This window comes from Argopecten irradians, chromosome 1 (assembly GCF_041381155.1).
Source record: "Argopecten irradians isolate NY chromosome 1, Ai_NY, whole genome shotgun sequence".
Taxonomy (NCBI): Eukaryota; Metazoa; Mollusca; class Bivalvia; order Pectinida; family Pectinidae; genus Argopecten; species Argopecten irradians.
Window position 1 is genome coordinate 21,711,305 of NC_091134.1, and position 27,488 is coordinate 21,738,792.

A 27,488-nucleotide genomic window follows, 5' to 3' on the forward strand; every position below is an offset into this window, starting at 1 on the left:
TTGCTGTTTCACAAGAAATAATTCATCTTTCTGTTTAACCAGTATAATGTTTTGTCAAATTACCAGAAATTTTCAAATACATGTGCAAATATGCCATGAACCATATACCCCAACTTAGGAGCAAGGATTTCATATCAATATATCATATTTACGTGTACTACATCAGTGAAGTATGAAATAACCAAACAGTCCCCATTGTCCAGTGTTGATCGAGCAATGATTGTTTATCAATAATGAAATAATACATGGTATGATTTACTCATACCATTTTGGTAAATAATTGATGCTGGTAATGAGATCTAGAGGCTGAACCAGCATATTTATATATGGGCTACTCTGGCCATACATTAATATAGTGAGTAGCAGGATTCACAGTACTTGGTCAGTCATCATGCATATGCCGTGACAATTTTAGCTGGAGGTATTGGATTTGAGCCTACATGTACCAGTCTTATTTATTACTACTGTTGCACATTTCCCAAAATTGATTCCGATTGTCAAGGTTTTCTATGAAATATGATTCCACCTTAATTAGACTTAATTAATTGTGTTCCATATTCCATTGGTTAATAACTTAATATATGATAGAGGGACTACAGAATATTTCAATTAAAACCTTATATTTGTCGGAATAGTGTCTGCCAATAATAACTTGGTAAATATATGACTAAATTGAAATTTATGTGGTTGTGTTTTTATAATTATCATATTTAATAATACATATCATTCACATCATTAAAATCAGTCTAAAGTTTAGTAACATGCGTTTAATTGATTATTTTAAGTGCTTGATAATTATCATGGCATAAGAGAATTAATTAACGAACGTATATCAATAAGATGAATCTGTTATTATTTACTTTACCACATACGACTGGTAAATTAAAACATTAGTACCAAATGCATGTACAATTACAGTGATTTTATAATTATCTCCAATTCTTTAAAACACATTTTCACTTCAGTAACACGGCCAGGGTCAATTAGCATCATTTCTATTACAGTATAAAAAGTACATAAATATTGAACATCATATGTCTTTGACAAAACCAGAAAAATCCTTGATGAAATTAGAAAAATATGTTGATGTCATTCCAGCCCTGAAATTTATTAATATATAATATTAACTTATTAAGTAAGCCTGTACTTAGATACATGTATGCATATATATATACTAAATACTACTCCATGCATTAACCAGTCCTGCATGCTCTGACCAAAGTTTAATTGTAATTAATGTTAAATCATCTCCAATTACAGCAAGATCATGGTCATCGACTGATCATTGGTAAGCCATGGGTTTTATATACAGGATCATATTTCCTGGATTTTTGGCAGATTTTCAATATAAGTCTGCTGACCTTGCTACCACTGACTAGCAAATTGAATTTGAAAGAGTCATACAGTACTTCCAATTGAATTACCATTTCACACAAATAAATTGTGCAAATTAAATGAATAAAAGCAATTCACAATGACTTAGGGATGAACAACAAATTTAGGTTGTATCAAATGACAAATTGTATATATGCTCTTGACATGCATTAATGCAGTAGATATGTAGTATATTATAAGACATCTTTTATGTTTTAAGAGCTAAATGGTATCAATATAACAAAATACAGAGAGTGTAGGACCTAGTTATAACAAATATAGTAGCTTATATGCATTAATAGTAGGGGATGAAACTTTAACGGTACATTTTCATCATGGTTCGGTTAAGTTTTTTTTATTCAATATACCTCGATATTTATATACATATCTGCCAAAATATGAAAATATCAAGAGTAACAAATTTGTTTTTATAACCATTTCTACATAGAATATCCACAAATAACAACATACACCAGAGCGTTAAGATGCCAAGGTATCCGAAAATGGTTTAGTGTTTTGACAGATTCCATTTTCTCGTCAAAAACAAGGTTACTGTACTGTTATATATCACTTGTGATTCGCCACTTTGAAAACTGCAATGGCTAAACCAATCAGAGAATTGCTTATAGTATAAGTATATATATTGCTTTGGACTACCATATATTCATGCTGGCAGCCTGGCACATAGTGAAATAGCCACCTAGGTAAAATACAGTCAGCAGTACATGAACCATTGAACCAAAGGAAATATATTGCGGTTCAACTACACCTTTCTGTAATTATAAACCCCTATTTAATAGAAAATTGACACACTGCACCATAAACAGACGATTGGTCAGAATTTTGAGTCTGCAATTTCGGTCATGCAGTTTAAGCAAACTTATATGTAATGATAACACTAACTATAACTTATACTATTATTTATGATAGTGTCCCTGGTCGCGACACACAATTAGCCATATCTGTAAAAGTGATAGTTTCTGCTACTGCTTAGCGCTCAGCATAAATGCCTGGAGTCAGTGGGACGACTGGTTTGTCTGTATAACGTGACCGGGTTGCTTGTTAGGGCTGCCGCGATACGGCAGAAGCGTACCACAATATATAAGTATACAACAGCTGTATTGTGATATGTATTGCAATATTTTGACCTATGTCATATTGTTGATATTCAACGTCATGCAAATGTTTGAATCATTTTGAACATAATATACGTTAGTTACAAACATTTGACCAACATCGGCCTCAAATGAAGACAAAAGGGATACATGGCTTCATATTATCGGAAAGGAATATAAATACAACTTGTTGGTTTTGTTTTAACAGGACGTTTCAATTATATCAAATTAATGAAATTATGATACTGAGAAAAAATATCATAAAAAACCTGTATAGGTGGACTGTATCGCGGTTCAATATTTTGTTGGTGATGCATTGCAATACCCCTATATAGAGGTTAACCGCGGCAGCCCTATTGGGTACATGCTAGCTAGTGTTTTTGGCGGCATGCTTCAGTGAGATAGCACTGCAAAAAGGGCAAGAGTTCCATTATTACAAGAAAAACAGCATCAATATATATACCGCCGCCTCCCAAAACACTGCACGTATTGGGAGGCTGTTAATGTTCATGAAACTGGGCCCAGATCAAAACTAGCGATATGGTCGCTTTTTAGCTTTGTGCTAGGGGGGAATGGATTCGGGGAAATTACCCTTATGCTCAGTTGGTAGAGCGACGGACCAGTAAGTCTGGGGTCACGGTTCGAGTCTGGCTGGCAGCACACTCACTCTCGCCTTATTATACTATAGTATTATTGGTACAATGATACATGCAGACATCAATCGCCCAGAATAAATTTTACAGAACTAAAGTTAATAATTTTATTTCTGGTATTTTACATAGTACAGTGTATATAGTGACACTCAGGTGTATATTTATACTGTACATTATTGACAGAACGTCAAACTCCTGTAATTATGTACATGTGTATTGGACATGATTAAACAAATCATATCATAGTCAGGTTAATTGTCAGATTTATTTTATACCCCATTTCCATTTGAAAATCGGGACCTAAACTATGAAAAATATTAAAATATCTGTGCATATGAAAAACAGAAACATAGGTATTTTTTCCCATATGCCATCTTTTTTATGTGGTAGACGTCGACGCTTTTACCTCCAACATCCAACCTCAACTTCATTTTATATCATTTACTGCTTTTCCAGACTAAAAGCAAAACTGTATTTTTAAACATCAAGTTTACTTTTTCATTTCCAAATATGTAATTAGATTTTTTTTTTAATTTATAAAAATGAAACTGAAAATGGATTCAACAGGATCAGATTACACGCTCAACTTGACCTCAAGAATGTTTGAACTTCGTCAACTTATCGAAAAAGTTATTTGCACAAAATATGTATACCCATAGTGTCAATTTCTCTGCTAGTTGATCTGTTTCATTGACGTTGTGAGTTCTTGGTCTGTCTCTGACGGGAGGTGAGTTCGTCATATATTTATACATGATGCATTTTCTGGTGTATTAAAACAACCAAACTGAAACAGGAAATGCTAACTTTGTCCTACTTTCTCATTTCCGGTTTGTAATGCTAGTTCCGCAGTAACAGTGAAAAACGTTGCCACGGTTACAGCGTCTCGTGGTAATACACGCTGCTTTATAATTTACAACAGAACGCACGTGTGCATATCCACTGAACACGACAATGGCTTTTTAAATGAATTATTCTACAACATAGTACATGTATATGTTTACGATTCGGGAAAATCGATTAAAACATACACACTGTAACAAATATTGTGAAAAATAATGTTATACAATGTACAATTAATCAGTTACACTTATAATGGTAGGTATGAAAAACATTGTCTACAATTAAAATTATATATAATTAATTTAGCAGTGCCTTGATCCCGTGAGTTCTTGGAATGACAGAGTGTTAAAACCCAACATTGACACGATTGACTGACAACAACATTAATACAGTGTACATGTGCCACACACACATAAATAAAGACTGCTATCGCAGACCAATTCACAAACATAAACAAATATAAATATCCACCTGTATCACTCGTTCCAAGCGATGATCACGATCTTCAAGTGACATTTGTCCTGCTTGAAGCACCTCAGAACAGGCAATCAAGTGTCCCCCACATGTGCAAGAACTGTGTCATAGAAAATCCCTGACCAGCTGCTGGGTATGCCCCACCTTCCTACGTAAGATAGGAAGACCCGTCAATATTCCGAGTTATCTCGTATCGGCGAATATTCCCAGGTGGAGTAGATAGGTAGAACTTTACTGATCAGCAGGTCTGTGCTTGCCAATACTGCCAGCGGGATAAATGTATATGTATTTACCCACTATAAGACCTTTAACAAGAGCCAATACACAACTTCTAATTAAATACACGGCTTTCACTTAAACACAATCTCTGTACCATTATGTTTCCCTCAATTACCAATCAATCCATATATGGTTCGTGTGCGTGCATTGTGTACAATCGCTGAAGTCAAACGAGGTACACATAAGGATGAAAACAAAAATTACCTACAACTTCAAACATATTTTAAAATCACATTTCATGATTAAAAATAAATGTTGCTTTATATCATGAGTTGTCTCATTGAAATGAAAACAGGGTGCCTATTGACTTTTGTTTTTATTCAACACACGAGTTTTTGTCGCGGAGCGCTGGTGCACGCACCTTGCATTTCTTATCGCATGCTTACAATTCACCACTTAAGATTTTATCGATTTTATATGTAGGTAAAATCATTTGTCCCGGACAAGTTTTCTACACAAAGACCCAGCTTTCCTGTCGAGACTTTTATTAACTGATAAGACTTTCCAAATAATCAATTTAAGTCAAAATGAGCTGGAAAATCACTGTTAACCCGACCCTTCTAATTTGAAATACATGTACTGCAGTTTTTAAGAAGAAAATATGTAACAAAATTTCACATATGTTATAGCCGGAAAAATATTATTATTTCATCTCGTATAAATGTGTATTGGGTTTCCGATCTATATTGGGGATTAGTTTCTGTCGGTCTAAAATCTCCGAGATTAACATATAACATCCATATATACATATAGCATATTGATTAATATTTGTTTGATCAGCAACTCACAGCAAGGTAATATTATCAAAGTTTTCTTTATATATTCAACCATTTCTTATCCCATAGAATGGTCGTGCGACAAGGGCTGACATTAAAACTAAGATGTATTCTATATTCTGCTCGTTTGAATGACCTTTTATTACGTCCACGATTTTATTGATTATATTTTTAAATCTTATAAGATCATGTGTAACGTTTGCCGTTGACTTCTACATCTTGTGCTAATTGGTTTTGGTAACAGTTCTATATGCTACTTAAGTCAAGATTACAAAAAAAAAAGAGATTTTTCTCACTAATCTCTTGTTTTACTAGGAAAAAACTACTTAGTGAAACAAAATTTATAAAGCTGACTAGCAAAATGTACAACCAGACATCCTTCCGACCACACGATTTTCTTATCCTCAATGGCATTCCATGATGTCAGTTTGATCAATTTATTATGCAATTATTATTGTAACTATGACTTTACGGGACATATGTCACGGATGTGTGTATTATTATGCAATAAATTTCCAGGTCCCGGGAAATCATATTATCACGGCTTCCTAAATCACACTTTACGCGTCAAGAGTCGATCCAGCTCATTTTCAGCGTTTTAATATTTAATCACAATTTACGTAACACATTTTGTACCATAATAAACATGTGTAGTCTGTTGTCCTCTTGCTTGACGCTTATATTGATTTGGTTTAGAAACACATATGTACCAGATCGATTACACCAACTATCGACTGCTGAAGTTATAGTAGTACCGAAGAGCGTTAGAGTTACTCCCCTTGATCAAGGGAAAGTTATCGCATCTCGTCATTCAATACGATTTTGAGTATGCTTGCCAAGTGGAGTTTTTTTTTTCAAAATGATGAAGACTGTTTGCAGATATTACTGAGCACGTACATGTACGAACATTTATCATTATATTTGCTCTGCAGGACACAAGCTTGATATATGGTCATTTATAGTACCTCTGTCGGGTTGCCCACCGATTTTAGCCTTCAGGTTCAAATAAAAAACATACAAGGTGTCGTCAGATTCTAGTAATTTAAACATCATCAAATATTTCTACATTGAGGATTTCGATCCTGCCAAGTAACCATACTGAATTAAGGGATATGTTCTTTGTACACCTGAACTAAAAGATATACAACAACGTTTTCCGTAGAATACGCTATACAAAAAAATCAGTCTTATGCAATGAATTGCTACACTATTCAGAACATCGATCAACATGCAAATTCTAGCTCACCACTATTTTCAGTTGTCTTGAAAATCGTACTGAGGTTACTCTCCGAAATTGTATATGATGACAATTTTATACGTTAAAGATTCGCTAGGAAATCCATGATTTAAAGAATTTAGGTACGGATACTTTGCATGTGCTCAAAAGGACTACACATTGCTTGAGCATGTACAACGTATCAGGAATATATATCCATATCATATATACGTACGGTTCTTTTGTATATCAAGACTCTTCTTATAGAGCCATTTTGTTATTACTGAATTATCTGATGAGAAAAACGTTTTTGTTTGCTCTGTATTTTAGACACTTTCCCTTCTGAAATCATGTACCTGCAGTACTATCATTATAATATATCTAAACGTTGGAGAAGGCTGATTAATTCCTTATTGCAATGCTAATGTTATAGAAGTCCTTTTTAGACCTGATGATAGTGGCAATTAAAGAAATTTAAGTTGTCACTACATTGTATCTAAATCGACATATTTCCTATAAAATACGTGTACATTTCAATACGGAACTTGCTTACTGGTTTCCTTTTTGTCAGTGTTAATGTCCTCGCTATGAGAAATGTGTAACACATCCGAGAACCCGTATAGTCAAAGACATGCGCTTTCAGAAAATCGCACGTTCTCGTGGATGTCATAGTTAAAATTTTGTGAGACATGTAAACTTTGGCCGCAATACATGTTCCGTTCAGTAATATGATAGTACTTTCGTTCGTCTACAGGGAGTGTTGCAATGTAATTAAAAATAGATCGTAATGTACCATTGAAGTTTGCTTCTGTTTTCCCTTTCTTTTTCCCCGAACATACAGTGACAATACATTGGGTTGACGTCTCCGACTGTAAATCTACATAGTGTGTGTTATTTTTAAACCATTTAGCTAAGCTTTACAAACAATAAGACTGCTGAGTCGCAGATCCTACCATACTTGGCAGGCTTCCCTAAATTCTACAATAGTTTGAAAATTTAGTCTGGAAGTCTAACCAGCTAAAACAAAATCTCCCACAGGAGTTCGTTACTTTGAGGCGCATAACCGTGCACATTTTGTATTATAGTCGTAACCCATGTTTCAACAAAGGATAAAAAAATTCATCATAAAGGCAAACACAACAAGTCATGATCTCACAAAGCTTAAAGGGACATTCGTTCATTTGGATATTCAGTGGTGAAAACCTTAACACTAAACAAACGCAAGAAAGTTGATTGCGTATCGTCAAATTGTGTGAAAAACATACATAGTTTCGAATTGGACTGTCGGTTTTCGTTAATTTTGTGGTAATTTATGATACTTTGTGTCCAACTTGAAGTTTGAAAACGTTTTAGAACCTTCAGTTATAGCCTGATTTAATCAATCAATGCCGTATCTATGTGTGTATATGAAAAAGTTCCCATCTATTTTCATTTCGATATACTGAAACTGTTTCAAACGAAATATGCCGATGTCTTTAAAAACGGTGTGCAACTTTGCATCAGCCTTTTTTGACAGAGATTTTAGGACTGGTAATACACATTGTGCTTTGTAAATGCCTGTTTTTGCAGCATTAAGCTAGAAGTCACTGCCTTCGTTACATTTCAATATTTTGTTGGTACAAGTACGCAGTAAAAATGGCGGTAAATTGGTTAAAGATAGGAATGCTTTAAAACACATACAAAATGTACGTATTTGCAGGACGAGTTGGGAATGCCAATAAATCACGTAATCTTACAAGGTAGGTAGAGTAGTTGACAGAAATAATACGCTGGCTAAAACAGGACACTGTACTTCATTCAGAAACCTTCATAGTAGCCAAAGGTCTCTACATTGAGAAAGATCTACCAAACGGAGACATTTAAAAGCGTGGATTTATTGGGATTTAAATTTGACAATTTCGATTAAATAGTGATAAATATCAGTGTTAAATACCAAGACAATATCAGTACATTTAACACTTCGGTCCGAAATGGCGAACTTAAGATAGATATCGTGGCCCAAAAAGTGTTAATGAAGCAAGCAACAATAAAATTTGATTTGTTTTAAATAACCTTTACGTTTATGAAGCCAAATATTCCATATATCTATAATTTATAATATATAACAGGCTAAGGTGTCTTTTTCCTGAAATAGATAATCCCGTGTCCTTTCTTTTTGTTTTAATTTTCTATTATTTTTTTCAGTAATGTATTGGATTATATACCTGCAAGACTAGCATCAAACGTACGTTTCCCCCGAGTTGTTTTGCACAGGATTACAAAAAAATAAAATTAAAAAAAAAATCTACACTTGCCAGTATAATTTATATGACAGTCATTGTTAATATTCTTGATGTTAGCAAAGGTTATTCTGACACTATCCTTACTGACTTGTTCCTCCCATATCTCACCATGCGTGATTAGCATGGCCACAATAAAGCCGGATTATACAGTCATTTCATTTGGATTTATAAAGGTTGTGAAGAACCACTTTACATATATATAAACATTTAAATCGTCTGAGAGTTGCGTTATTCACATAACATTGAGGATTATAAGATCATTGAACAGGATATTATGAACAAATTAGCAATTGGAAAAATATGACAAACACAGAAATGCGACAAACAAATTAACTAATTTGCAAGTTTACGTGTCAGTTTAGAAAGTCTGCAGACATTAAAAAACTTTATAAGACAAAAAAAGCCAGATCTATTAATTTGAAACGGAAAAAACACACCTGTAAAACATGTACTGTAACAGTTACGAGTCCCCGAATGAAACCAGCACAGAATATCTTGAGACGTGTTATATGTTTGTCAGTGTAGCTATTGTTTGATAAACCTAAAAGAACAACTAGAATAGCAATACACAAAGCAAATATAAGACTATTGAAATTTGGCAAATGCCAATTTACTCGATCAATAGGCTCGATCGATTGTATGGGGCCAAGTCGTGACAAATGATAAGTTAGGCTGATCAGGGTTGTCCTGTCGCCGACTGTTCAATAAAGTTAACTTACATTCTCGATTTCGAATTCGTACAAAAAGAAATGCTTTACTTACTTAGTTTAATTTCAATAAAACGTGAGTTAATTCAAAGCGATCGAGAACTTGAAATGCACCATTCCCAATTTTTTTTACTCACCTCGAGAATAGCAGACGCTTTTTCGTCGTCACCAAGTCCGTACAGATAATGTCACCTCCAAGATAGAAGAGCGCATGACAGGTGTGATATATAACGGTTAATTTGATTGGTCCCTTCTTTAAACATCGATATTTTTGTTTTTATTATAAATTTCGACGCTTATGATATCAGAAAATTCTAAACACCATTTCTTGTAATTAGACATCTATTTTATTCAATCAACTACACATATCTGTTGTTTTGATGATAAACACTGCTAACACCGCTAAAACATGTCAAGACTTGAATAAAACTATTGACCAATGACAGGGCCGTTTATAAACGGGCACTTGGCGTGGCAGATAAACAAATATGGCGACTACCAAGAAGGATACACCCATTCCTGCGCTTCGAGTTAGTCAGGTTTGTATGCTATGTTTGAAATTGTTTAGATAATCTGTTTGTCATTTTGATACATCACATAATATTTCAAATAGAAAATACACTGTCAAAGCTCAGAAATGCCCCATTTCATAACACAGTATTTGTTGTAATCATGATCTCCGAAACACGTGTGCATCAAACAGGTAAACATCATCGATAAGGATGCTGCCCACGTTTTTTGTTATGTGAATTTGGTAAGTTGAATAAGTCTTCTTAGCTGGAGTTAGATAAATATGTTTCGTACATATGGGTATACATATTCATGTATCAAAGGTACATTGTATGTACATTGAACGTTAGGCATATTGAACTGTTGAAATAATTTGGCGTGCTAATTTTTGTCCCTGCATCATGTCTGCTTCGAGATTCCCTAGCAAGGTAGGGACATGGCATTGTAATATAAATTTCCTGGGAAAATCTTATCAACAACATAGTATCTGGTTGCCTGTCTAGTTGTCACTGATTGTACATGATACGTATCACACAATACAGCACTTTTATCTGTATGTTAACATGCAAACATATACATTGTTCATGTAATATAAATAAGATAATTTTAGGCAAAGCCTATCTGAGAGCGCAGCAGTTAATCCATTCTTTCGTTGAGTTTTTTTAAAATGTGTAATTATATAGAAATATGCCAGGTAAATAAAGGATTTCCAACGGCGAAATAGTATTTTCCCCTGACTCATCAGTCTCATCGATATTGACATGTGTTTTGTTTTTATAGCTTATTGGGTGCGCTGAATAACTGTACTGCTAGAAACCATTTATAGAATTATTAATTATTAGAATCATAGCTTTGCTGAATTACTGGCATTGACTTTATAACAAGAAAAACAATATTGAACATAGAATACTTCTACTTTCACTTTCTGCAAAAATACGTGATTGCGACTACAAACTATATCTCAACGTCATTCTCCGTTGCCAGAAGGAAAATTCCGAAGCAACTGCTCACTTAAAACGGCTTTTAAGTTAAGATTCAGGACAAATTGTAATTGTTAGATTCAGGTAAGAATAAATTGGAAGGTTTATCTTTCACTAATGTTTTCATTTTGAATTTTTGTAAGCGTTACTTGTTTGTAATCACGCGAGAGTGTGATTGTGTAATCACGCGAGAGTGTGACTTTGGATACTGTCTTGCGCGATGCTGGATCTTATGTTGACTTCCTGTTTCCGGTTTATCAGAAAGTTTTCCAACTCTACATATATGGATGAATTACATAAAATAACGTTACTGAGTCACCTCTATCACAAGCGTTCGCTTCGGTCCGTTTGCTGCGCTCTCTATTATATTAAGTACTCAAGTTACATGTACTTTCCTTAAACAGATAGTCTGGAATGGTCTGGTACAAATTATATGTTGATGTTGTATGTAAATAAATCAAAGATTGGATTGAGCCTGAAAAATATTGTATCTTTTAACAACACCATGCATTTAAAGTCCCTCAGGGCTTTTATCAGTATTCAGATGGAAGGGATATCTTCAAAGAAAATATGAAATGAAAATTAAAAATGACTAAATTAACATGTTTTAGAACACATTATTTTTTCAATATTTTCATGGCACACATGTAGTTCTTTTCTTTAGATATACTCTAAAATTGTACCTTTATTCAGTTTTCAAATTAAAACTTATGTATTGGGTGATATAGAGGCATAGCGGAGCCCAAAACAGCTTTTACTGAATCTACAAAACAGTTTAAATTTAATTCGATGAATAGCAGATTTAACTGTATACTGTATGCTGTTCCTAACGATTAAGGTTTTATTTACAAAATAATAAAACATTACTGAAAGAAGACTTTTTAACTACTGTTGATGAGGCTGCTATCAACAGATAAGCAGGTTACTTAAACTGGCACTGTTCAACTGAAATATGTAAACAAAGAGAAAAATTCGTACAACTTTGTTTGAAATTATAGTGATGTTCATTTGGTTTACTTTGATCTACTGTTTGTTCTGCTGAAATTGCAGTCTTAATAAAAAAAAATTGTCTTCATTTCAATCACATAAGATAGTTATACATATATGTAAATATTTTGATTATTTTCCTTTGCATTGTTAATAGTATTCGAGAATGAAATACATGTAGTCATGTTGAATATACCTTGTTGAAAGAGTTATGTCCCTTTATTGATGTTGTCGCTCATTGATTGAATTGTTTCAGCTTGACGCTGCAGAACTTGACAATGAAGTTGTCTCCCTTGTAAAGAGCCAGTTAATGCAGTTGTTTAAATACCACCAGGTAAACATATGATTCTTATAATTGCTAAGTTTGTTAAATGGCATAAGGGATCAATTAAAGGCCCATTACCTTTCCGGAGCAAAATATAAAGGTTTCTAAAAAAACATTAATAACATCAGAAAATGCATACCGATGACCTAAAATAAGGTTACGACACCAAACATATGCAAGATTCCTGCGTAACATATGAAAACAGTGAAGAGTCAATTCGCTGTTTTGCCGTCTGGCGCAGTAATAGTCAACTATCGCGCGGTATTTAGGACGACGGCGGGAAACATAATACGACCCGCGTTATGAAAATAAACATTTTATTTATTTTAATCAAATCGTTCAGAAGGTAATGATAAATGTAGTATTAACGGTAAGTTAATAATTTTTAAGACTCTACAAAAATATCGATCTTGTTTTACATTCCCATTTTAAAAATTAAAAGCCGTTTCGGAAAGGCAGTGGGCCTTTAAGGACAAAATATCTTGATTTAACTTTCAATTCCCATTACTAGTTGGTAAGAGCAAAGTTTAATTTGTTTTGACACGTTTCATGTCAGGCTTTGTTATTTGATTTATAAGGTACAGCATATAAATATATACATACTTCATTTCTATAAACTACATTTTCTGTATATATATATATATAAATGCCCTGAGTTTTATCTGGGAATTCATTTAATGTACAGATAAAGTTGTATTTTCATTTGTAAATGTTTTATAATATATCAATTTCTATATTGGTATTTTTTCATTCAAAGACGAACACACTTGTAAAGTATGGACCAGAAGTTGATGCCCTTCTTAAACTGCTCGTCTGGAAGGTAAGAATTTAAAGGCTGGGATATATTGGTTGTGTCTGTGTTAGTCTGAATCATTCTACTCAAAGTTTTTCTGGCTGTCATGTAATTGCATATAAATGTAATTTGAAACACTGTTGCGTTATGTCTATTGAAATATTTTGATTCTGAAGTTAAAAAGCAAAGTTTATAGAATTGTGAATGCAATGTACTAAACCCATTATGGACCAGTTGGTAGGGGAGTATTACCTTTTGCATCTGCACTATTCCATTCCTCGACAAGACTAAGAGGCACAAGATATAGTGCCCTGTCAACTAGGCCATAATAGATAAATATGTAATAAGTTCTCACTTTCAAGACCACCTATATTACGGTATATGCATCACATAAATGTTTTCTATTTATCCATATAACCCTCCCCAATATCAGCCTTTCTATTAGAAAAGAGAACAGCAGAATAACATAGACTGTTGTATGAACAGTGTGTTGTGTGTCTTCAGTGTTACTTAAAGGCATGCTTGACATAGACTGTATGAACAGTGTGTTGTGTGTCTTCAGTGTTACTTAAAGGCATGCTTGACATAGACTTTATGAACAGTGTGTTGTGTGTCTTCAGTGTTACTTAAAGGCATGCTTGACATAGACTGTATGAACAGTATGTTGTGTGTCTTCAGTGTTACTTAAAGGCATGCTTGACATAGACTGTATGAACAGTGTGTTGTGTGTCTTCAGTGTTACTTAAAGGCATGCTTTATTTGTAAAATTATCATACTTCAAAAGTAAACAAACTAAATTTATTTTCATATCGATAAGAAAATTACAGTTTGGTTATAAGAAGAAACCATGTTGAGTACAGAGTGTAGGTATAGAACCACTAAACTGGTGTTATGTTATTACAACTGACCATTCGGTAGCTGATCAAATAAACACTGGACATAGGATATAAGCCCATTACTAGTGTGTGTGTGTAAATATTAGGTGGGGTCCATGTACAATAGGTATTTGTAGATAGAGCTAATATACATAGGGGGATATCACGGATATAGCTGTCTTTGTGTTTGTAGTTAACACTTATGATGTGTGTCCGCCTGAAAACATTAGAAAGTCGGTTTAGGTTAACTCGGGTGAATTTCTGAAGTACGTTAATGTGTATAGCTTTGATGTTTCCAAACCTTTGGTGGTTGGATGAAAGCTGAGAAAGAAACTGCATGGTTAGTGTTGTTGAATCATTGAGAAAGAGAGCTTACTAATAAAGATTTTAGATTCCTTTCTCTTGATCTAAAGACACCTTTTACTCTAAAGACTGATGATACTTTACTCTTAAGTCTAAAGATACATTACTCTAAAGACTGATGATACCTTACTCTTAAGTCTAAAGATACATTACTCTAAAGACTGATGATACCTTACTCTTAAGGCTAAAGATACATTACTCTAAAGACAGATGATACCTTACTCTTAAGGCTAAAGATACATTACTCTAAAGACTGATGATACCTTACTCTTAAGGCTAAAGATCCATTACTCTAAAGACTGATGATACCTTACTCTTAAGTCTAAAGATACATTACTCTAAAGACTGATGATACCTTACTCTTAAGTCTAAAGATACATTACTCTAAAGACTGATGATACCTTACTCTTAAGTCTAAAGATACATTACTCTAAAGACTGATGATACCTTACTTTTAGGCTAAAGATCCTTTACTCTTGAGCTGTTACTGCATATAACATGAATTATAAAATTATTGAAAGATGAGTGAAATGACGAGTATGAAATGCAGGGAAGTAATCAAGTAATGATTCATTAAAGTAAACCTAATTCATGGATTACTAAGTTACAGAGTTGCTAATATATTGGCTCTGAATAATATATCGGCAATCTAATTATATCAGGAATGAAAGGTATTTATAAATTTCTTGTCCAAAATCACAACTCCATCACAGCAATTATTTCTTGAAAATCATTTTTCAATCGTGTAATTCCGGACCTTTGGTGGCTTTGGTTGTAAGTGGTTAAGGTGTCCAGATGTTCTATTCTTGAACCAACGAGTTGAAACTTTGAATATCACAGGACAGTTGTCATGTATTGACTATATCTATATAGATCTATAGATCAGTGGGGTTTTTTCACTGTATACTGAATTGCCCTCAACTTCCATAACTTTACAATATAAATGACATTTGATGTTAAACAAAGAGAAACTAAGTGCAGTTTTGTAATCAAAGAGTGTATCAAAAGTGTAAAACAGAAACTGTGCTCACATCATAAAACACAAACAGCATCAAGTTTACAAGATCCACTGGTAATAAATGTGTTTTCTTTTGAATCTTTTGTAAATTGTCAGACATTAATCATTTATCTTCAGTTCATTGTGAAATAACGGGATGTCACACAACTCAAAATTAAATAGCAGGGCAATTTGACGTCGCTTATTAGTAAACCCTTTCCTCATTAAACATATTAACACATGAAGGTGCATTACAATAACCACAAGTGCTTTAGAACTCCTACCTCCTTATTGTTGATGGGGCCATTCAACTTTCTCTGTAAAGTATAGTGTATCATAATTACATAAATGGAATAAAACTGCAACAAAAGGTGAAGACAATAGGCAATAATATAAATAAATGTTCTAGATGCTAAATGAAGAACATGCCATCCTAGTTTCTCTTTCTGGGAAGTGGGAGTGACAACATCAGTATTTCTACCTGTCTGGAGCCCCCCCCCCCCACCCCCCCCCACCCCACCCCCACCCCCCTTCAAAAAAAAAAAAAAAAGCGCAGAAAAACAAATAAAGCAAATATCAATCACTTTTTCCTTGCATGAAAATCATTTCATTTTCACACTGTCCAATCAACAATCACTATTGTAGATCAATGACTATAAATATAGATTAAGAAATAAATATATGTATACATATATTATTCATTGTTTAATAAGGTACACAGCAAATAGGGAGAAAAAATTATTGTTATAATGTAATTGCTTATTATCAATATAATCTACATACTACGTACATATATTCTGCTGATGATCCTAATTAATAATAAGAATTCAATTAAAGACTATGTAGTTATTAATTAGTTGTGTCCTTTATCACGGTTCCTTTTTCTGATACAGTACTTTGAACACGTGTGTACCAGATACAAACCCATGTTAAATATGTACTAATTAATCAATAGACATTAAGGTCAATATTAACAAGGCTTCCAGCAATATAAGCCTACCTCATTTAATTAATCAAGTGCACACAGTAATAGTACAGGTGTAATAGGAATACACTGACCAAAGGTATAACGATTAATACATGTATTTGCTTCGTCCGATTTAAACAATAATACTTCAAACTCATTCAACTATCTTTTCAATATTATTAACTTGGATTCGGAAATTCTCTTGGGGTAGAAAGTAAACGACTTTCCAACTGACAACACATGCTTCAAAGATGATACAAATTCAGCATTAAAATAAGGGGAGATAATTATATGTTAATTTAATGTGGTTTTCACCTGACATCTAGAAGTTTGAAGATGTGAATTGAAATTTTTTCATGCATTAAAACCATCTATTGGTAAGTTGTAAATTCAAAATTCAATGATCTTCCTAACTTTTCGCACGGTTTGGACATTATCTTTTAATTGGTCGGGTAGTCCCATTGGACTAACGTCATTTTATAAAATATGTGATCTTACAAAAGCCTCTAGATCTTAACTTTGACATGTTCACAATTCATGTATATATATGAACCTTGACCTTTTGTTAATACACTATAGATACCTACATTGTAGATATTGCAGTCAGGACTTTGGTCCTATCAGACAAACTTTTTGACTGTATGTATAACAGTACTTCTTACAAACATTTCTATAACCTAATCTGTCCACACCTTTCTTGTTTCCCACATACAGGTACAGGTATATATATACTGTACCTACAGGTGCTAAAATTACAAGTTGATGACGCATTCTATCTTTAATTAACACAAATGTATTGGGATCCTAAATTTGTGCAGTTCGATAAAAATATGCATCATATCAGACATAACACAAGTATTGTATTCATAAAATAAGGCACCCATATATCCTTATTTGGGGTATCATTTCTGGAAAGACTTTGACCAGAAAATATTGCACATAATTGAGAAAGAGATGTATCAAATACTGAGTTTAATTGTCCTCTTGTGTAGGTATAAAAAAGATAATTTCAAACATACCAGTGCAGAATGCAGCTGTATAAAATCCGGCCGGGCTTTGTTTTGAAAAATCAATACTTGTATGATTATATTTCATTCTGTTAATACATTTATTGATCAAAGAGATAAAAATAAGCTGACTCAGTAAATTTTGAACATCACAGTTTACTGGTGGCTGTTACTGTGTGGTGGCGACAATACCTATAATGTACCAGTCATACAACAACAAACGTCTGCTCTAGATCTCTCTTACAATGGGGTGAGCTACAGTAATAAATACAATGTACATTATTATACTTTATACATGTACTTCAAACACATGCCCAGCAACACTTTAAAATAGTAAAACTTTGTCCAATGAAGACGGACATCATATTGGAAATTTAGGGATTCATAAGAACATGTATTAAAGATATGGGAGCAATAGTTATCACTTGATGTACATGTCTGTCTGTCTGTCCATCTACAATTAATTGGTTTCCGGAGATTTCCTCAATACAATAGGCTTATTATTTTTACACTGCACATATGGTTATACCTAATAGTATGTAGATGTGCATGATGGGTTTTATTTTTTCCAGAGAAATCTGTGATGGCCACCATGACCCCTTTGGGTCAAAATTTCAAAATCATTTGATATCAATGTGTAGCGGGATTGGACTGGGTCGATCATCGGTGACCAGGTAGCTCAGTCGGTAGAGCACTTGGCTAGTGTTCTGAAGGTCACGGGTTCGAATCCCAGTCTGGCCGCTTCATTTCCTCCTCTCCTGTTACAGAATTGGCGCCCAACTAAATAACCCATGGTGGTGCAGGTGTTTGGAAGGTTCTTGATGTCTTCGAGGGCGAAGACTTCAAGAAAGGAGGGAGGAGTGTAGCGGGATTGGACCGGGTCGATCATCGGTAACCAGGTAGCTTGGTTGGTAGAGCACTTGGCTATAGTGTTCTGAGGGTCCCATGTTCGAATCCCTGTCTGGCCACTACATTTTCTCCTCTCCTGTTACAAATGTAAATTGGTATACAAGGGTTTTCAGGGGCACTGCATTTCATGTTCATAGATTATAATAGGTCTGCAATTCTAAACTGACTACAGTGGCCCCTAACAATTAAGGAATCAAAATTTCAAAATTTGTTTGATTTCAGTGAAAGTTTGTTTTATAGAGTTGATTGGGGTCAATTTAATGCAGGTAGGAGTCAATAGCATTAACAAGGTAACATGCGATTGCAGAAGATTGGATTTTGTCAATTCCACCTGCAGTGACAGTGCATTATAATATTAAAGACTTAATCAATACATGTGATGACAGGAATGTGATTTAAATGTCTGCCACATTCCAGGATACCAATGGTAGACTTACTATAGTACCTGACAGTCTGATCCTGAGATGATTATAGATATAGGTACAGTATATAGACGTACCTATTGATGTGTGAAGAATGCTACGCTGGCTGGAGAATATTTGGCAACTGTTGAAAATCAATTGCAATGCAGACTTGCAGGCTATACATTTATTTAGATTCAAAAAGAATATTCTTTTCTATTGTTTCAAATATATTGTATCTTGAAATTCATGTCAGTTGACAATTAACGTAAAGTTAAGACGGGGTATATAAACTTTATAGCAACTTTATCAGAAGGAAAATTTTATCTGTTTTCATTTGAAATGCTTTTGAAGTTTTATTGTATATTGTAAATCATTTCCTATCTGATTGTGTTTGAACATTCAATGAATTTACATTTACATGAAAATCAATCCACAATAATAAAATCATCAAGAAATTATACACAAAGGCATTGTTGTCCATGTCAATGTTTTATCTTGTTTGTTTGCATGTTTTTCTCGATCATGCTGGCAGTTGCATTAATTCAGAATAATGTTTGTTGAAAAAAACTGCTTTTTGGTATGAAAGAGTTTAATCTTACAGTACTGAATAAACCGATTAATGAAAAGATTGAAAAAGAAAAACTTAATCTGGTTACAGGAAGCTAAGCAATGACAGATAATGTCTTTATACATTGCTTTAATGGTTAAGTTTTAGATAAAATGTTTCCTTGAATTAAGCGAAATTTATAGAAGTCACATTTTATGAGTTGTTGTGACTCAACAAATAAAAACTTCATGATTTTATAAATAATCTCATGTACATGTTATTATGAAATACTTTTTTTTAATACAAAGTAAATCATTTTTCCACGAGTTTGCAGCTTTCTTGTTTTCTTGTGTACATTACAGTTGTGGTTATGGTCTTCTTTACTTACCGGGTCTTTGATTTCATGTTTCTAAAGATAGCATCATTTACATTATTTAACAGTACAATGCTCCTTCCTCCGGATTTATACTCTTTGCATTAATTTCTAAATCAAGGTTCATGTTATAACCTTGACTCCCCTTCCTCTCCAATCCCCTCCTAAACCCCTCTCCCTCCCCCTCCTGTCTCCTCTGAAGTGTTGAAGATGAATTTTGTATTAGATTTATCTTTGATTCAGTGTAAGATTTACAGGATACAGCTTTATTATAGATCGATACTTGTACTGCCAATTAACTGACCTTTGACCTGTGGTACCTGCACATAAAATATTCATACAGCCTTACTATAGGGACATGCAAGTGTAGTACTACAATATTTACCATAGTAACCTAGTTTATACTACAGTATCTAATTATAATTTCCATCTGTAGATGTGTAATAAATGTTATACCGGCTCCAAAGAAGGGTGTTTATTAGTCTCCAGTTGGAAACAATGGTGGCGGGACAACACATTTGTGCCATGTCTGTCCGTCTGACCAACTTTGTCTGGGTTATATCTCTTAAACATAAGGCTTTGGAACTTCATACTTGGTATGTGGTCCATGGGCAGCACTGGCTTACACCTCTGCGTTGAAAGTTTGAAACATATACAACCAGGCACTATTTGAAGGCTTATGTTTTTCCACATTCTTTTCTTTACCTCTTAAATCTGGTATGCATGATGTTCTTAAATGACTATACTGTCCCTTCCTCTGACAATCAGAGGTAATATCAGCCCTGGTTGCCATCCTCTCTCTCCCCTTTATTAACCATCCCTTGGTGCAGGTATTATTGGTCCTGGTTGCCATCCTCCCTCTCCCCTTTATTTACCATCCCTTGGTACAAGTATTATTGGTCCTGGTTGCCATCCTCCCTCTCCCCTTTATTTACCATCCCTTGGTACAGGTATCATTGGCCCTAGTTGCCATCCTCCCTCTCCCCTTTATTTACCATCCCTTGGTACAGGTATAATTGGTCCTGATTGCCATCCTCCCTCTCCCATTTATTTACCATCCCTTGGTACAGGTATAATTGGTCCTGGTTGCCATCCTCCCTCTCCCCTTTATTTACCATCCCTTGGTACAAGTATTATTGGTCCTGGTTGCCATCCTCCCTCTCCCCTTTATTTACCATCCCTTGGTACAGGTATCATTGGCCCTAGTTGCCATCCTCCCTCTCCCCTTTATTTACCATCCCTTGGTACAGGTATAATTGGTCCTGGTTGCCATCCTCCCTCTCCCCTTTATTTACCATCCCTTGGTACAAGTATTATTGGTCCTGGTTGCCATCCTCCCTCTCCCCTTTTTTTACCATCCCTTGGTACAGGTATCATTGGCCCTAGTTGCCATCCTCCCTCTCCCTTTTATTTACCATCCCTTGGTACAAGTATTATTGGTCCTGGTTGCCATCCTCCCTCTCCCCTTTATTTACCATCCCTTGGTACAAGTATTATTGGTCCTGGTTGCCATCCTCCCTCTCCCCTTTATTTACCATCCCTTGGTACAGGTATTATTGGTCCTGGTTGCCATCCGCCCTCTCCCCTTTATTTACCATCCCTTGGTACAGGTATTATTGGTCCTGGTTGCCATCCTCCCTCTCCCCTTTATTAACCTTCCCTTGGTATAGGTATTATTGGTCCTGGTTGCCATCCTTCCTCTTCGCTTTATATATCATCCCTTGGTACAGGTATTATTGGTCCTGGCTGCCCTCCATCCTCTCCCCTTTATTTACCATCCCTTGGTACAGGTATTATTGGTCCTGGCTGCCCTCCATCCTCTCCCCTTTATTTACCATCCCTTGGTACAGGTATTATTAGTCCTGGTTGCCATCCTCCCTCTCCCCTTTAATTATATTCCCTTGGTACAAGTATTATTGGTCCTGGTTGCCATCCTCCCTCTCCCCTTTATTTACCATCCCTTGGTACAGGTATAATTTGTCCTGGTTGCCATCCGCCCTCTCCCCTTTATTTACCATCCCTAGGTACAGGTATTATTGTTCCTGGTTGCCATCCTTCCTCTCCCCTTTATATACCATCCCTTGGTACAGGTATTATTGGTCCTGGTTGCCATCCTTCCTCTCCCCTTTATATATCATCCCTTGGTACAGGTATTATTGGTCCTGGTTGCCATCCTTCCTCTCCCCTTTATATACCATCCCTTGGTACCATCCCTTGGTACAGGTATTATTGGTCCTGGTTGCCATCGTCCTCTCTCCCCTTTATATATCATCCCATGGTACAGGTATTATTGGTCCTGGTTGCCATCCTCCCTCTCACTTTTATATATCATCCCTTGGTATAGGTATTATCGGTCCTGGTTGCCATCCTCTCTCTCACTTTTATATATCATCCCTTGGTATAGGTATTATTATTCCTGGTTGCCATCCTCCCTCTCCCCTTTATATATCATCCCTTGGTATAGGTATTATTGGTCCTGGTTGCCATCATCCCTCTCCCCTTTATATATCATCCCTTGGTACAGGTATTATTGGTCCTGGTTGCCATCCATCCTCTCACTCTTTATATATCATCCCTTGGTATAGGTATTATTAGTCCTGGTTGCCATCCTCCCTCTCCCCTTTATTTACCATCCCTTGGTACAGGTATTATTGGTCCTGGTTGCCATCCATCCTCTCCCCTTTATATACCATCCCTTGGTACAGGTATTATTGGTCCTGACTGCCATCCTCCCTCTCCCCTTTATATATATATACCATTCCTTGGTTTAGGTATTATTTGTCCTGGTTGCCATCCTCCCTCTCTCCTTTATATATCATTCCTTGGTACAGGTATTATTGGTCCTGGTTGCCATCCTCCCTCTCCCCTTTATTTACCATCCCTTGGTACAGGTATTATTGGTCCTGGTTGCCATCCTCCCTCTCCCCTTTATTTACCATCCCTTGGTACAGGTATTATTGGTCCTGGTTGCCATCTGCCCTCTCCCCTTTATTTACCATCCCTTGGTACAGGTATTATTGGTCCTGGTTGCCATCCTCCCTCTCCCCTTTATTTACCATCCCTTGGTACAGGTATTATTGGTCCTGGTTGCCATCCTTCCTCTCCCCTTTATATATCATCCCTTGGTACAGGTATTATTGGTCCTGGTTGCCATCCTTCCTCTCCCCTTTATATACCATCCCTTGGTACAGGTATTATTGGTCCTGGTTGCCATCGTCCCTCTCCCCTTTATATATCATCCCTTGGTACAGGTATTATTGGTCCTGGTTGCCATCCTCCCTCTCACTTTTATATATCATCCCTTGGTATAGGTATTATCGGTCCTGGTTGCCATCCTCTCTCTCACTTTTATATATCATCCCTTGGTATAGGTATTATTATTCCTGGTTGCCATCCTCCCTTCCCCTTTATATATCATTCCCTTGGTACATGTATCATTGGTCCTGGCTACCATCCTCCCTCTCCCCTTTATATATCATCCCTTGGTATAGGTATTATTGGTCCTGGTTGCCATCATCCCTCTCCCCTTTATATATCATCCCTTGGTACAGGTATTATTGGTCCTGGTTGCCATCCATCCTCTCCTCTTTATATATCATCCCTTGGTATAGGTATTATTAGTCCTGGTTGCCATCCTCCCTCTCCCCTTTATTTACCATCCCTTGGTACAGGTATTATTGGTCCTGGTTGCCATCCATCCTCTCCCCTTTATATACCATCCCTTGGTACAGGTATTATTGGTCCTGACTGCCATCCTCCCTCTCCCCTTTATACATATATACCATTCCTTGGTTTAGGTATTATTGGTCCTGGTTGCCATCCTCCCTCTCTCCTTTATATATCATTCCTTGGTACAGGTATTATTGGTCCTGGTTGCCAGCCTCCCTCTCCCCTTTATTTACCATCCCTTGGTACAGGTATTATTGGTCCTGGTTGCCATCCTCCCTCTCCCCTTTATTTACCATCCCTTGGTACAGGTATTATTGGTCCTGGTTGCCATCTGCCCTCTCCCCTTTATTTACCATCCCTTGGTACAGGTATTATTAGTCCTGGTTGCCATCCTCCCTCTCCCCTTTATTTACCATCCCTTGGTACAGGTATTATTGGTCCTGGTTGCCATCCTCCCTCTCCCCTTTATTTACCATTCCTTGGTTTAGGTATTATTGGTCCTGGTTGCCATCCTCCCTCTCCCCTTCATATATATATACCATTCCTTGGTACAGGTATTATTGGTCCTGACTGCCATCCTCCCTCTCCCCTTTATTTATATATATATACCATTCCTTGGTTTAGGTATTATTGGTCCCGGTTGCCATCCTCCCTCTCTCCTTTATATATCATTCCTTGGTACAGGTATTATTGGTCCTGGTTGTTACCTTCCCTCTCCCCTTTATTTACCATCCCTTGGTATAGGTATTATTGTTCCTGGTTGCCATCCTCCCTCTCCCCTTTATTTACCATCCCTTGGTACAGGTATTATTGGTCCTGGTTGCCATCCTCCCTCTCCCCTTTATTTACCATCCCTTGGTACGGGTATTATTGGTCCTGGTTGCCATCCTCCCTCTCCCCTTTATTTACCATCCCTTGGTACAGGTATTATTGGTCCTGGTTGCCATCCTCCCTCTCCCCTTTATTTACCATCCCTTGGTACAAGTATTATTGGTCCTGGTTTCCATCCTTCCTCTCCCCTTTATATATCATCCCTTGGTACAGGTATTATTGGTCCTCTACCATCCTCCTTCTCCCTGGTACCATCCCTGTATTATAAGGTACTATTTCCTATGAGTGCCCACAGAAGAGATCTACCACATTCTAACGGTACCCCTGGGACCTGTAATAGGACCTTCCCTATTATATCCCTGTTTATGTACTGTTTTGATGTGACAATGATCATGTTTTATTTATATAGAGGGGTCATGCTTCAGTGGCTGTGTTCACACCTGCCCTGCAAGGTATTGGTACTGCAGGGTTTATCACACACATTAATTATACATTTACTGCTATCTAAGGTATACACATGATGGCAGTCTTCTGCTTCAGCTGTAAAATGATTTTAGATTCTCAGCTTACTGCATTGGTTTTATATTTTATTGCATAGTTTTTACCAGTAAGAATGCAACTGAATAACAACAGTTGTTCAATATGTTTACGTCTAACTTGTCTTTAAAACAATTTTACACTCTGAACTTAATGACTAAAAGACTTTAAACGTGAGTATTGAAACATTAGATTTACATCATTTGCCATATGCATTTAGTTTGGAGTAAGGGTATTGCTATACTAGTCTAGAACATATAGTTGTCATTATGTATTCAAGACAACTAAGTTCAAGACTCATATTTGAATTGAGCAAGCATTGAAACAAGGTGAAGGACAACAGTTTCATAAAGTCAGGACCCATGTGGTAGGGTCGAAACTGATGTTTGTAATGAAGCATGGGTCTAAACAATCAAGGTCAAGGCCATGGTTATTTGGGCCCACATAATATCCACGACAACAATTGCCAAAGAGCCAGGACCTAATATGTTAGGTAATTGCAAGGCTGGCACTTAATGGAGCACGGATTCATGGAAAGTCAAGGTTATTGGTATCAGGGATCTGTACAAGGTCAAGGACAGCAATTGTTGTGAAGCCATAAGGGTGAAGTTTGGCAGTAAATATTCTGGTTTCTGCACAAGGTCAATCAGTGCTTTTGTCATACAAAGATTTTGGATATATATCAAAAGCACATCTATGTGCTATAAGATTATTCTATAACTAAGGTAATAGCTAACTTACTTGTCTTTCGTCTTCGTCAAGGTAATATCCTAGAGAGCTACCAGCTGTTGGAACACCCATGTAGGTTTTGTATGACTGAGGTCGGGACCTCATTTCATAAGGTTTGTGGAGTTTTTTCGGTGCGTATGACTTTGGTTGTGTATACTTTGATCTGAGAGAGTCAAACTTAGATCCTGGTGGAGACAAATCACGAGAATGAGGTGGATACCGCTGTCCAAATCTGGCATTAACATCCGTAAAAATGTCACTGACTATAGACGACTGACCGTCGTCACGGAAACCAAGCATCAGTTCATCTGTGGATGTACTCTGTCGTTTAATGGTGTTCTTAGGGGATGGTAAGTCATGGAACCCTTCCTCTTCTAAATCATTCTCGTTATAGATGATATTATCGTCGTCACTAACACTACCTATATTATCATCACTGTCATCCTCCTCCTTATCATCGATTTCATCCTCCTTTACTTCACTTTGGGGTTTTGTGTCTATGTCACTGAGAGCATCTAAAAACTCACCTTGTCCAGATTGTTCATGCTCTTCTATAATCTCAGAAATAGGTTTTTGATCACTTTCTAATTCCATGACCTTTTGTGAGGTCATCATTTCACCTTTGACCTCTTGCTCCATACCCTCCACATCAATGCCCTCCATTTCCTGTTTAGGTTTGAAGAGTTCCTCCTCCGTGACAGCGACAGCATCCACAAAGTCTCGTGAGTCTTCCAAATCCTCTATCCCGTCCCCTTCACTCCTATTCTGGCTGACCTCTCCCGAGGATTCCGGATCCCCAGGAGTGGGGCTGTTTTTCTCCTCTGGGGCAATGCCATCAACACTGGAGCCATCGACAGACACTCCATTTGATTTGTTTACATCCATACTTTCACTTCCTGTGTGTTCCACGTGCTAACTGTTTATATTGACAACGTCTCACCTGTCATCGGTGTCTCACCTGTAGACGTCGCACCTGTTGATTATATCACACCTGGGTGTACCTTAGGATGCATCAGAGGGGCAGGATCTGACCCCTTTTACCTTTATATATGTCTAGTGCTACCTATCCTTGTTACCAATAAACACCTGTCCTTACACCTGAGGTTGTCAGTATAGCACACCTGGTCAAGCTCAGCAGCCGGGCTTAGGAGATAGAACAGCTCTGTCCAGTGGTGGGGGTGGGTCGTCAGGTTGTGTCAGAGGGGTACACGTGTGCTTGAGGTCCAAAATTTCTACGGAAGTCTCACTACCTGTGGCCTGATGCCAGATACACAGCAGTATACAAACACACACTTCCACAACATGTCAGCTCGGCCCTCTGTTTTTACTAGGCACAATCTATGCTGTTCATTGATTTTCTTCCTAGTGCATTTATTACATATCCCGGGGAGGGGGCACAATAAGGGGAAGAGCCATTTCATTACTTTCACTTTATTGGTGATAAAGATCTTCAGATAGATAGATTAATTCTTATATGTGTGACATCAACAAAATGGGAAATCGTTCTATGGGTTTTTTGACTAAATAGTTCTTAATCCTATAACAATAGTCATTTGTTTGGACAAAAAATGATAAGAATAGGTTATTTATATGTTTACCTATTCGAATTTGTCAGACTATACCACATAATACTAATGCCGATATAGGGTTGAACGATTGTAGCCGGTCTAAGCTCATTTAGGATTTAAATGCCCAAGTGCTTTCATAACCACATTACTGAAGTCAATCAGCTGAATTTTATATCTGGCCAGGTATAAGGTTTCTCTCAACGATAAATGGACACATTTTACCTGTGTCCATGCTAATTGATGTTAATACTCCTGGGTAAGCAGGGTGGATTTTTATAAGGATTAATAGTATTACATAGAGTTTATAGCATTAATAGTTCTGCAGGTAAAATCATGAATAATGCATATTACGTGCTACTCAACAAGTTTCTAAATTCATTTTAATTATCAAGTTGCTTCAA

At 36.2% G+C, this 27,488-nt stretch overlaps 1 protein-coding gene and 1 long non-coding RNA gene across 2 annotated transcripts in view; one reads left to right on the plus strand and one right to left on the minus strand.

The window, feature by feature from the left end:
* LOC138318254 (rootletin-like) overlaps positions 1-26,770 on the minus strand; it is a 91,136-nt gene extending 64,366 nt beyond the window's left edge. The window contains exon 1 of the mRNA XM_069260499.1: positions 25,532-26,770. Within this exon, the coding sequence (XP_069116600.1) occupies positions 25,532-26,404 (873 nt within the window). The 5' untranslated portion in view covers positions 26,405-26,770. The remainder of the gene's footprint in view (positions 1-25,531) is intronic.
* Positions 12,466-19,419, plus strand: LOC138320723 (uncharacterized). The gene is made up of 3 exons (XR_011208239.1): positions 12,466-12,527; positions 13,276-13,338; positions 18,288-19,419. It is a non-coding gene; the product is annotated as an uncharacterized lncRNA (long non-coding RNA).
* Positions 26,771-27,488: the final 718 nt, after the last annotated feature.